Source organism: Bufo bufo, chromosome 7 (genome assembly GCF_905171765.1).
Source record: "Bufo bufo chromosome 7, aBufBuf1.1, whole genome shotgun sequence".
NCBI lineage: Eukaryota > Metazoa > Chordata > Amphibia > Anura > Bufonidae > Bufo > Bufo bufo.
In genome coordinates this window covers 225,153,367-225,165,983 of record NC_053395.1, presented here as the reverse complement: position 1 = coordinate 225,165,983, position 12,617 = coordinate 225,153,367, and the positions used below count along the sequence as shown (strand labels likewise).

At 49.7% G+C, this 12,617-nt stretch overlaps 1 protein-coding gene across 2 annotated transcripts; it reads left to right on the top strand.

Annotated features, from left to right (window-relative positions):
* Positions 1-1,367: 1,367 nt before the first annotated feature.
* On the top strand, positions 1,368-12,273 carry LOC121007484. 2 transcript variants are annotated; one of them, XR_005780425.1, is made up of 7 exons: positions 1,368-1,520; positions 7,153-7,224; positions 7,371-7,471; positions 8,449-8,598; positions 9,426-9,594; positions 11,429-11,596; positions 11,978-12,273. XR_005780425.1 is itself a non-coding variant. In XM_040439429.1 (7 exons), exons 2-6 carry the CDS (start codon positions 7,153-7,155, stop codon positions 11,569-11,571), a joined length of 621 nt encoding a protein of 206 aa, XP_040295363.1. In that variant the 5' UTR covers positions 1,418-1,520; the 3' UTR covers positions 11,572-11,596; positions 11,978-12,273. The 2 variants fall into 2 exon arrangements, 1 of the variants encoding a protein (XP_040295363.1); XM_040439429.1 differs by having other exon boundaries at positions 1,418-1,520; positions 9,426-9,580.
* Positions 12,274-12,617: the final 344 nt, after the last annotated feature.

The window sequence follows — 12,617 nt, the reverse complement described above, 5'->3', positions numbered from 1 at the left end:
GGTGTGGGGTGGCATTTCTTTGGAGGGCCGCACAGCCCTCCATGTGCTCGCCAGAGGTAGCCTGACTGCCATTAGGTACCGAGATGAGATCCTCAGGCCCCTTGTGAGACCATATGCTGGTGCGGTTGGCCCTGGGTTCCTCCTAATGCAAGACAATGCTAGACCTCATGTGGCTGAAGTGTGTCAGCAGTTCCTGCAAGACGAAGGCATTGATGTTATGGACCGGCCCGCCCGTTCTCCAGACCTGAATCCAATTGAGCACATCTGGGACATCATGTCTCGCTCTATCCACCAACGTCACGTTGTACCACAGACTGTCCAGGAGTTGGCAGATGCTTTAGTCCAGGTCTGGGAGGAGATCCCTCAGGAGACCGTCCGCCACCTCATCAGGAGCATGCACAGGCGTTGTAGGGAGGTCATACAGGCACGTGGAGGCCACACACACTACTGAGCCTCATTTTGACTTGTTTTAAGGACATTACATCGAAGTTGGATCAGCCTGTAGTGTGTTTTTCCACTTTAATTTTGAGTGTGACTCCAAATCCAGACCTCCATGGGTTAAAAAATTTGATTTCCGTTTTTTTTATTTTTGTGTGATTTTGTTGTCAGCACATTCAACTATGTAAAGAACAAAGTATTTCAGAAGAATATTTAATTAACTCAGATCTAGGATGTGTTATTTTTGTGTTCCCTTTATTTTTTTGAGCAGTGTATATACACACTTACCACCCAACTTTTAGAAAGCCTAAGGAGCTTAACTATGGAATGGACGCGCTCCTCTCCAGCTCAACCGGATCTGGAGAACCTGAGGGAAGTGGCTGAATCCCGGGCGTCGGACCCTCACCCTTCAGATACTGATGACTTACAGTCCTGAGGATAGGTCGTCCATATTAAAATCTCAGAAAACCCTTTTAAGCGCAGGAAGCGGCACCCCATGACCCAGGGGTCAGCAATCTGCCACATTGACTACAACTCCCAGCATACACACTTCCTAGGCTTGTGATGGCTAACCTCTGGCACGCCAGCTGTACACTTGCTTGGCTGTTCTCAGAACTCATACAGAAGTGAATGGAGCCTGCTGGGAGTTGTAGTTTAACAAAAGCTGGAGTGCCCCTGGTTACTGACCCCTGACCTAGGGGACACCCCATTTGACGGCTTAAAAAAGTAAGGCAGATGATTGGGGGGCTGCCTAAAATCAATACAGCCAGGTTGTTTGCCCCCTGGTTTCATCCTCCCCGTGCACGCCATGCGTTATGACTTGTCACACGGGAACACGCACTTTATTCTAGGTAACATCCTGTAAACAAGGTGTAGGACGCTTTTCTGTAACCATAGCAACCGCCGGCCTCACCGGATGTCGACATCTTTCTGGTGACGCTCGGGCAGTAGCCGGACTATCCCCTCATTTCCGGTGAGATCAGGACTCGATGGTCCAGGGGCCGGAAGTTTGTGTTCTGTGCATTTGAAATCAGGCGCGCTGCCGCACAGCTGTGAGGACGGTCACGTGACTGCCGCCAGCGGTAAGTGCTCTTATGAATGGGCGCCTGGGATGACAGCGCCTGCTGCTCATTACTGAGGGTCTGTCACAGTGTGACCCAGGACTGTGGGGGCGGGGTGAGAGGACACTAGAGGCAGACCCCTCTAAAATTAAAGGGACCCCCACATCTAGTCTGAATTCGTACTCTCAGCAGATGTGACATGATGGGAGTGTTTGTTTCCTGTTGCCTTTTTGTGCAGAAGAAAAAAAAAATCTCAAACTGCATAATGGAAACCATCAGCAAGCTGCTGCTGACGACCCCAGCACTGAGCTCCCTACTCTGCTGGACCGGCAGCGTGACACGCCATCTACACGCATGTCACCTCCACCACCCTCAGGCGTGTGACTGCCACAGCGGTGACCTGCACGTAGGCGGAGCGTCACACTGCGCAGGAGAGGGAGCCTGAGTGTTGGTGACAGGGGAGTCTAGGGCACCTGGTGGCAGGATCAACCCTAGCAAATCACACTGCCGGATGCGGTCGATCCTGCTGAATGCCATGACCCCTCTCTCGCAGCAATCCGATGTGTCCTATTTGAGAGATTCCTGCTGATGAGGTTTTTCGGAGCAGCGTTCCAACCAGCCGCCCTGTTTTCACCCTTCGCCTCTCCTTATTCCCCCACGGATTTGACAGGTCTGGGCCTCCTCACTGTTTGGATGCCTGACTCTGAAATCTGGTGCATGCACCTGCGAGAGTACTGTCGGCGCCTGCGCAGTGGATCTCATTTGGCTGTCCCTGCTCTGAGATCCGAACTGGGCTGACTGCACTCTTGCCAGCGCGTGCGCTATATTTAAAGGCCAGGTATCGTAACAGCGAGGATACCCATCTCTGTAATCAGTGAAGGAGAGGGATGGTGGAGGTTGGAACGCTGCTCCGAGCACCTCATTAGCATAAGGTAAGAAGGCAACAGAAAATTGCATTAGGCTTGTCAGTAAAAGGAAGAGACCATTGTGGTACTCAGCAGAAGTGGCCAAAATCATTAAAAACAAAAAGATAGCATTTAGGAATTATAAAAAAAAAAAAACGAGGATGACAGGCAAATGTATAAGATTAGGCAGAGAGAGGCCAAGCAAGTTATAAGAGCTTCTAAAGCACAGGCAGAAGAGAAATTAGCTCAGTCAGGGAAAAAAGGTGATAAGGCATTCTTCAGATACATAAATGAAAAAAGGAAACTAAAACAAGGAATTACCAAATTAAACAAAAGAAGGAAGTAGGGATCGACCGATATTGATTTTTTTAGGGCCGATACCGATAATTTGTGAACTTTCAGGCCGATAGCCGATAATTTATACCGATATTCTGCGAATTTTCATTTTTGAAAAAAAAAAAATTCCTACACAAATCTGCTGAAAATTTATGTTTATTGTTAACGTGTATTACTTTTTTGTAAATCTTTCTTTTTCATTTATACTTAATATTTTTTGTTTGTTTTGTTTTTTTTTACTAACTTTTAGCCCCCTTAGGGACTAGAACCCTTGTCCTATTCACCCTCATAGATCTCTATCAGGGTGAATAGGATCTCACACTCTCCCTGCTTTGTGCACACAGCAGCATGGAGCTGAACATGGCAGCCAGGGCTTCAGTAGCGTCCTGGCTGCCATGGTAACCGATCGGAGCCCCAGGCTTACACTGCTGGGGCTCCGATCGGAGGGGAGAGGGGATCCTGTGGCCACCAATGATTAATACTGGGGGTGGGGGGCGCACTGCGCCACCAATGATTATTCCTGGGGGGCTTGGGGGGGCGCACTGCACCACCAATGAAGATAAATCTCTCAATCATTCATATACAGGAGGCGGGAGCTGGCTGCAGAATCACATAGACGGCTCCCGACCTCTATGAGCGGTAGCTGCGATCCGCGGCACCTAAGGGGTTAACTACCGCAGACCGCAGCTACTTGTCATAGAGGTCGGGAGCCGGCTATGTGATTCTGCAGCCAGCTCCCGCCTCCTGTGTATGAATTAATGAAAGACTCATCTTCATTGGTGGAGCGGTGGCCACAGCCCCTCCTCTTGTCCTCCCTCCTCTAATTGGCGGCAGCGGCATCACAGGGGGAGGAGACACTGCTTCCTTCTCCCCTGTGCTGCGGAGGGAACACGGAGAGCAGCGCGTTCTGTGCTCCCAATACGTTATCGGTATATCGGCAAAATAGATGCCGATACCGATAACTGTCAAAATCCTGAATATCGGCCGATAATATCGGTAAAACCGATAATCGGTCGATCCCTAGAAGGAAGGTATATGGAAGAAGATAAAGAACTAGCTGACTGCCTCAATGAATACTTCTGTTCAGTTTTTACAAAGGAAAATGAAGGCAAAGGACCTCAGGAAGGGAGACTAATGAATCTTTTGATGCATGTGTCTTTACAGAGGAAGAGGTTCTGAGTCAGCTGTCTAAAAATAATACAAATAAGTCACAGGGGCCTGATGGGAAACACCCAAAGCTATAAGGGCTCTTTCACACTTGCGTTGTTCTTTTCTTCCGGCATAGAGTTCCGTCGTCGGGGCTCTATGCCGGAAGAATCCTGATCAGTTTTATCCTAATGCATTCTGAATGGAGTGAAATCCGTTCAGGATGCATCAGGATGTCTTCAGTTCCGGACCGGAATGTTTTTTGGCCGGAGAAAATACCGCAGCATGCTGCGCTTTTTGCTCCGGCCAAAAATCCTGAACACTTACCGCAAGGCCGGATCCGGAATTAATGCCCATTGAAAGGTATTAATCCGGATCCGGCCTTAAGCTAAATGTCGTTTCCGACGTTTAGCTTTTTTAGAGTGGTTACCATGGCTGCCAAGACGCTAAAGTCCTGTTTGCCATGGTAAAGTGTTGCGGGGAGCGGGGGAGCAGCATACTTACCGTCCGTGCGGCTCCCCGGGCGCTCCAGAGTGACGTCAGGGCGCCCCACGCGCATGGATGACGTGATCACATGGACACGTCATCCATGCGCATGGGGCGCTCTGACGTCATTCTGGAGCGCCCCGGGAGCCGCACGGACGGTAAGTATACCGCTCCCCCGTTCCCCACTACTACTATGGCAACCAGGACTTTAATAGCGTCCTGGGTGCCATAGTAACACTGAAAGCATTTTGAAGACGGATCCGTCTTCAAATGGTTTCAGTTCACTTGCGTTTTTCCGGATCCGGCGTGTAATTCCGGCAAATGGAGTACACGCCGGATCCGGACAACGCAAGTGTGAAAGAGGCCTTAGAAAAGCTCAGCGGTGAACTAGCAAAACCATTAACAGATTTATTTAACCAATCACTGGCAACAGGAGTCGTCCCAGAAGATTGGAAATTAGCAAATGTGCCCATTCACAAGAAAGGTAGTAGGGAGGAATCGGGCAACTATAGGCCAGTAAGCCTGACATCAATAGTGGGGAAATTAATGGAAACCATACTTAAAGAGGACCTTTCACCTGTATAAACTATGGTAACTGAGTATGCTGACATGTAGAGCGGCGCCCGGGGATCTCACTGCACTTACTATTATCCCCGGGCGCCGCTCCGTTCTCCCGTTATAGGCTCCGGTACCTTTGCTTCTTAAGTTATAGTAGGCGGTGTCTTCCCTTGTCTCCTGGCTGCAGCGCTGGCCAATCGCAGCGCACAGCTCACAGCCTGGGAGGTTTTTTTCTCCCAGGCTGTGAGCTGTGCGCTGCGATTGGCCAGAGCTGCAGCCTAGGAGAAGGAGATGCCCACAGGACAAGGGAAGACACCGCCTACTATAACTTAAGAAGCAAAGGTACCGGAGCCTATAACGGGAGAACGGAGCGGCGCCCGGGGATAATAGTAAGTGCAGTGAGATCCCCGGGCGCCGCTCTATATGGCAGCATACTCAGTTCATATAGTTTATACAGGTGAAAGGTCCTCTTTAAGCAGAGGATTGTGGAACATCTAAAATCCCATGGATTGAAAGATGAAAAACAGCATGGGTTTACTTCAGGGAGATCATGTCAAACTAATCTTATTGATTTTTTTTGATTAGGTGACTAAAATAATAGATGGCGGAGGTGCAGTAGACATCGCTTATCTGGACTTCAGTAAGGCTTTTGATACTGTCCCACATAGAAAGCTTATCAATAAATTGCAGTCTTTGGGCTTGGACTCCCATATTGTTGAGTGGATTAAGCAGTGGCTGAGGGACAGACAACAGAGGGTTGTAGTCAATGGAGTATATTCAGACCATGGTCTTGTTACCAGTGGGGTACCTCAGGGATCTGTTCTGGGACCCATATTGTTTAATATCTTTATCAGCGAAATTGCAGAATGCCTCGATGGTAAGGTGTGTCTTTTTGCTGATGACACAAAGATTTGTAACAGGGTTGATGTTCCTGGAGGAATACACCAAATGGAAAAGGATTTAGGAAAACTAGAGGAATGGTCAAAAATCTGGCAACTAAAATTTAATGTTGATAAGTGCAAGATAATGCACCTGGGGCGTAAAAACCCAAGAGCAGAATATACAACCAGTGATACAGTCCTAACCTCAGTATCTGAGGAAAGGGATTTAGGGGTCATTATTTCAGAAGACTTAAAGGTAGGCAGACCATGTCATGGAGCAGCAGGAAATGCTAGCAGAATGCTGGGGTGTATAGGGAGAGGCATTACCAGTAGACAGAGGGGGGCGCTCATGCCGCTCTACAGAGCACTAGTGAGACCTCATCTGGAGTATTGTGCTCAGTACTGGAGACCATATCTCCAGAAGGATACTGATACTTTGGAGAGAGTTCAGAGAAGAGCTACTAAACTGGTACATGGATTGCAGGATAAAACTTACCAGGAAAGATTAAAGGACCTTAACATGTAGAGCTTGGAAGAAAGACGAGACAGAGGGGAGATGAGAGAAACTGCTAAATACATAAAGGGAATCAACAAGGTAAAAGGGGAGAGAAGATTTACAAGAAGAAAAACTGCTTCAAGAGGACACAGTGTTAAATTAGAGGGACAAAGGTTTAACAGTAATATCAGGAAGTATTACTTTACTGAGAGAGTAGTGGATGCATGGAATAGCCTTCCTGCAGAAGTGGTAGCTGCAAATACAGTGGAGGAGTTTAAGCATGCATGGGATAGGCATAAGGCCATCCTTCATATAAGATAGGGCCGGGGCTATCCATAGTACTCATTATATTGGGCAGACTAGATGGGCCAAATGGTTCTTATCTGCCGACACATTCTATGAATATAAAAATTGGGATTTCTCAAAAACTAAGCATCGGATTGCTGCAAGAAAGGGATCTCTTTTCTCCCTGCTAAAGAGTGGTTTCCTAGGGATGATCCTGCCAGTTTAACCCTTGCACTCAGCCTTCCTGGTCCCTAAGAGCCCCTTTTTAGGATGCTGACTATTTGCAGGTCCTTAGGAGGGAGCAGTTTATTTTTTTCATGCTCTCTTTTTGAGCCCCCTAGCTTTTTTTAATTTGTTTGCACCTGTATGAAGGCGGCTTTTTTTTAATTATTATTATTATTTTTTTTATGGTCTCTGAGTTCGTTCACCATCTCCGCACCGCATGCCGCAGGAATCCATGTCCTGGACACCAGGCACCTGCACAGTTCCAAGCCTCAGCTGTGTGAGCAGGACCGTAGGCGGCGCCGCGGTCACATGATGCTTCTCATTCTTTCTTTCAGATGGATCTGTTAGAGCAGTTTCTCGCTGGGGATGAAGAAAATCTTTGCTCCTGCGCTTTGGAGGAACTCAAGGTTTGTCTTCAGCCCCTTCTGGGTTTAGGTCACGTGTAGCAGATTTCTTATCTGCTATACGTGATGTAGGATTCTATCAGCACAGAGGATTTCAGGAAAGCAGGATGATCATCTTAATGCATTTCTTGTGTTAATGTTTTCTGCAGAAAATTGTCCAGCTCTTAGCCGATCAGGTCCGGTCAAAACGAGAGGAATTGTGCAAGACCAAAGCCGAGGTGCAGAACCAGGAGGCCGAGACCGCTAAAAGGTACGAACACCGGGCGTCATCACCTACAATCATGTCACCGGGGATGGAGGGGTAGTAAGAGGCTGTACAGTGCCTGGTGTAAACATGACACCACCCAGAATGCAGATTACCAGAGCAAGCAATATATAGAACAAGCTAAGAACTGCTGAACAAGCAGGGAATGCTGGGAGATTTTATACATGACATACAAGTCATTATGGACACAGTGACTGCACCAGCAGAATAGTGAGTGCAGCTCTGGAGTATAATACAGGATGTAACTCAGGATCTGTACAGAATAAGTAATGTATGTACACAGTGACTGCACCAGCAGAATAGTGAGTGCAGCTCTGGAGTATAATACAGGATGTAACTCAGGATCAGTCCAGGATAAGTAATGTATGTACACAGTGACTGCACCAGCAGAATAGTGAGTGCAGCTCTGGAGTATAATACAGGATGTAACTCAGGATCAGTACAGGATAAGTAATGTATGTACACAGTGACTGCACCAGCAGAATAGTGAGTGCAGCTCTGGAGTAGAATACAGGATGTAACTCAGGATCAGTACAGGATAAGTAATGTATGTACACAGTGACTGCACCAGCAGAATAGTGAGTGCAGCTCTGGAGTATAATACAGGATGTAACTCAGGATCAGTACAGGATAAGTAATGTATGTACACAGTGACTGCACCAGCAGAATAGTGAGTGCAGCTCTGGAGTAGAATACAGGATGTAACTCAGGATCAGTACAGGATAAGTAATGTATGTGTATAGCGGTGCACATGTACAAGGCTTTATGCCAGTTTTTGCAAAAATGTGCAACTAACAGCACTTTTCCGAAAAAGGGGCAGGGACTTTTTGATTTGACACATTTAAGATCATTTACACCTTAAATTAGATTTCAGATGCTCGTGTTCTCCTTATAAATTTGCCTCCAGCTGACTTCTACTTAGAGTGGTGTATAATAAGTCTCCTAATTCTTCCTTTCTTCAGAAGTTTGAGCAGAGAGTTTCTCGTCTCCCAGTTGGCTCAGATTATGGATCTGCAGGAAGCTCTGGAAGAAGAAGAGAAAATGCAGCAGCAGCTCCAGGCGGTGACACATGAAATGGAAAGATTTAGTGAAGCTCGGGGCTCAGAGTCCTGGTAATCCGCTTGCTTCTTTCCTTCGCTCTTATTGGATTAATACATTGCTGGAGTGAATTTCATCACCTTGTAGTGAACTGACGTGTGCCGTGCCGTATATCCATGGCTGCAGTCTGTATAGAACGTTCAGTAACTTTCTGAACTCTTAACTGATGAGAAGTTATGTCTTATTCTCTGTTCACATCTAAAGCTGATTTCAGAATTCTTCCGGTTTCTCTTTTGAATTGTGGGAGTTTAGGCGAACGTTAGAGCTGAGCATTTAGGTCACATGATGGTGGGGAGGCGTTAAAGGGGTTTTCCGCTTTTTACTATTGATGACCTATCCTCAGGATAGGTCCTCAATAGCCGATCGACAGTGGTCCGACTTCCGGCACCCCGCCGATCAGCTGTTTGAACAGAAGGCAGCACTCATAGCAGGTAGGTCCTCAATAGTGAAAAGTGGACAACTCTTTTAAGCTGCTATGATAGCAGCTGTGGATGTGAATGGAGATAATATAGGATGGCCTTTATCATCACCTTCTCGGTGCTGGCTTAGATTCCTGTAGTTTATAATCTTTCTAGTTCTCTCTACATGTATTAATATCCTGAGGAGATTCCTGTCTAGGTTAGCTGAAGTGTGTAAGAACAAGTACAGCTGTAGTGTAAAGCATGGGGGAAGTACCGTGCAGCAATCTGAGCCTCTGATGAGACCAGCAGAGGTGTATTTTAGATGACTTCTTACTCCAGTAGAATTTGCAGCTAAGTTGAGCTCACTAATCATAGTTGACATGTTGTAACATCCATCAGTCTGTCAGAGAGTTGCATCCGTCAGTCTTTCTGTTCTGCAGTGACGCCTTGGAAATGCGAATTAAGGAAGCTGAAGACTTCTTGTCCACTTGCTGTCAGCAGGAAAAGGCGCTTCTGGCTGAAGTAGAAATTCTGAAGACGTCGCTGGAGAAATCACAAGCTACACTGGGACAGACGGCGTCCGAGCGTCAGGCAGGTGAGGTGCACGAGGTGAGGGCGGCATAGCATCAGGCAGGTGAGGTGCACAAGATGAGGGCGGCAGAGCGTCAGGCAGGTGAGGTGCACGAGATGAGGGCGGCAGAGCGTCAGGCAGGTGAGGTGCACGAGATGAGGGCGGCAGAGCGTCAGGCAGGTGAGGGCGGCAGAGCGTCAGGCAGGTGAGGTGCACGAGGTGAGGGCGGCATAGCGTCAGGCAGCTGAGGTGCACGAGATGAGGGCGGCAGAGCGTCAGGCAGGTGAGGTGCACGAGGTGAGGGCGGCAGAGCGTCAGGCAGGTGAGGTGAGGGCGGCAGAGCGTCAGGCAGGTGAGGTGCATGAGGTGAGGGCGGCAGAGCGTCAGGCAGGTGAGGTGAGGGGGGCAGAGCGTCAGGCAGGTGAGGTGAGGGCGGCAGAGCGTCAGGCAGCTGAGGTGCACGAGATGAGGGCGGCAGAGCGTCAGGCAGCTGAGGTGCACGAGATGAGGGCGGCAGAGCGTCAGGCAGCTGAGGTGCACGAGATGAGGGCGGCAGAGCGTCAGGCAGCTGAGGTGCACGAGATGAGGGCGGCAGAGCGTCAGGCAGGTGAGGTGCACGAGATGAGGGCGGCAGAGCGTCAGGCAGCTGAGGTGCACGAGATGAGGGCGGCAGAGCGTCAGGCAGGTGAGGTGCACAAGGTGAGGGCGGCAGAGCGTCAGCCAGGTGAGGTGCGCGAGGTGAGGGCGGCAGAGCGTCAGGCAGGTGAGGTGAGGGCGGCAGAGAGTCAGGCAGGTGAGGTGCATGAGGTGAGGGCGGCAGAGCGTCAGGCAGGTGAGGTACACGAGGTAAGGGTGGCAGAGCGTCAGGCAGGTGAGGTGAGGGCAGCATAGCATCAGGCAGGTGAGGTGCACGAGATGAGGATGGCAGAGCGTCAGGCAGCTGAGGTGCACGAGATGAGGGCGGCAGAGCGTCAGGCAAGTGAGGTGCACGAGGTGAGGGCGGCAGAGCGTCAGGCAGGTGAGGGCGGCAGAGCGTCAGGCAGGTGAGGTGAGGGCGGCAGAACGTCAGGCAGGTGAGGTGCGCGAGGTGAGGGCGGCAGAGCGTCAGCCAGGTGAGGTGCGCGAGGTGAGGGCGGCAGAGCGTCAGGCAGGTGAGGTGCATGAGGTGAGGGCGGCAGAGCGTCAGGCAGGTGAGGTGTACCGGGTGAGGTACACGAGGTGAGGGTGGCAGAGCGTCAGGCAGGTGAGGTGCGTGAGGTGAGGGCGGCAGAGCGTCAGGCAGGTGAGGGCGGCAGAGCGTCAGGCAGGTGAGGGCGGCAGAGCGTCAGGCAGGTGAGGTGCATGAGGTGAGGGCGGCAGAGCGTCAGGCAGGTGAGGTGTACCGGGTGAGGTACACGAGGTGAGGGTGGCAGAGCGTCAGGCAGGTGAGGTACACGAGGTGAGGGTGGCAGAGCATTGGACAGTTGAGGTACACGAGACGGCAGAGCGTCAGGCAGGGGAGGTACACGAGATGAGGGCGTCAGGCAGGTGAGGTGCACGAGGTGAGGGCGGCAGAGCGTCAGGCAGGTGAGATGTTCGAGGTGAAGGCGGCAGATTGTCCGGCAGTTGAGGTACATGAGGTGAGGGCGGCAGAGCGTCAGGCAGGCAGGTGAGGTGCACCAGATGAGGTACACGAGGTGAGGGTGGCAGGGCGTCAGGCAGGCAGGTGAGGTGCATCAGATGAGGTACACGAGATGAGGGCGTCAGGCAGGTGAGGTGCACGAGGTGAGGGTGGCAGGGCGTCAGGCAGGTTAGGTACATGAGGTGATGACGCCAGAGCCAAGTATAGTCATGGTTGAGTCCTTGGTGACGCCGGATCTTTCATCCTTACAGTGGAGACGGAGCTGCTTGCTCTGCAGAACACTCTCTCTGCCCAGAGCCGCCTGGCACATGGTGAAGCCGCCCTGGTGCTCAGCGCATGTATAGAGGAAATGGGCTTGCAGAATGTTATACCAGGAAAGCTGCGCAAAAAATGAGATTCACCTCGATGCTGACCAGAAGGTACGAGGAGGGGGAGCGTCTGTCTCATATAAATATGTATAAGGCGTCTCCTGTTAGATGCCCACTATAAGTAGGTCCTGGGGGAGGGGGTTCTCCCATCGTCTTTAGATGAGCTGCATAATGGAGGACGTCTGCAGTGACCCTCTGCCCATTGATTTTTGTGGGGTAACGTATTGCGTCCCTTTCCTTGTAGTTGTGAGACCACCTCTAATAACTGGTGAATTTCCCAACCAAACTGTGTGAACCCGGCTTTACTCCTTTTACTGACATTATTTTTTCCCTGTCTTGTCTCCGGCCAAATCGGTGGCTTCCTACATTATTTCTGCCACCGGATTCCTCCGAATTTTTTGTTGAATTTGTTTTTTTTCCGTTAATTTCAAGGGAAACTTCCGTGATCAGTGTAAAAACATGAGGACTGTGAATCATAGGCCAAATCTTCGTGCAGTCCTGGAACTCTCCTGCAGGGGGCGTATGGTGCCAAATTAATTTATTTCAGTAGCATGAAGGAATTGATGCTAAAGCCTGGAGCCATTTCTATCTCTCGTCATGTCTTCTGTCATCTGGATGATCGCCGTGGGACACTGTTTTTGAGTAATGCGTCAAATGTTTTGTAAAATGACGTATCGAAGCGCTGTACAAGCTTTCTGTGTCTTTTGTTAAGGCATCGCTCTTGTCTTATACTAAATTTTTTATCAAAAAGCAGAGCTGCAGTATAAAGTATTGGGGGGGGGGGCTATAGGTCCATCTGTGGTTGAAAAATGCTGCAGTGCATGGAGGTGTGGGAAATCACATAGGACCTTTCTGTAGTGCCCACCTGATCTCCGTGTACATTTGATCATTTACCATTGTTGTATCTTAGCGTGATGTCATGATTAAAGGGGTCCTCTCACCGTGACCGTCTTTCTGTCAATTCTTTGTATAATTAAATATTTTTCATTCAGAGCTGTACTAATCACGGGAGAGAAAGTAAGCCCCGCCTTCCTGACTCCTTTATAGTAGGGACGAGTCCTTGTAGCCAATC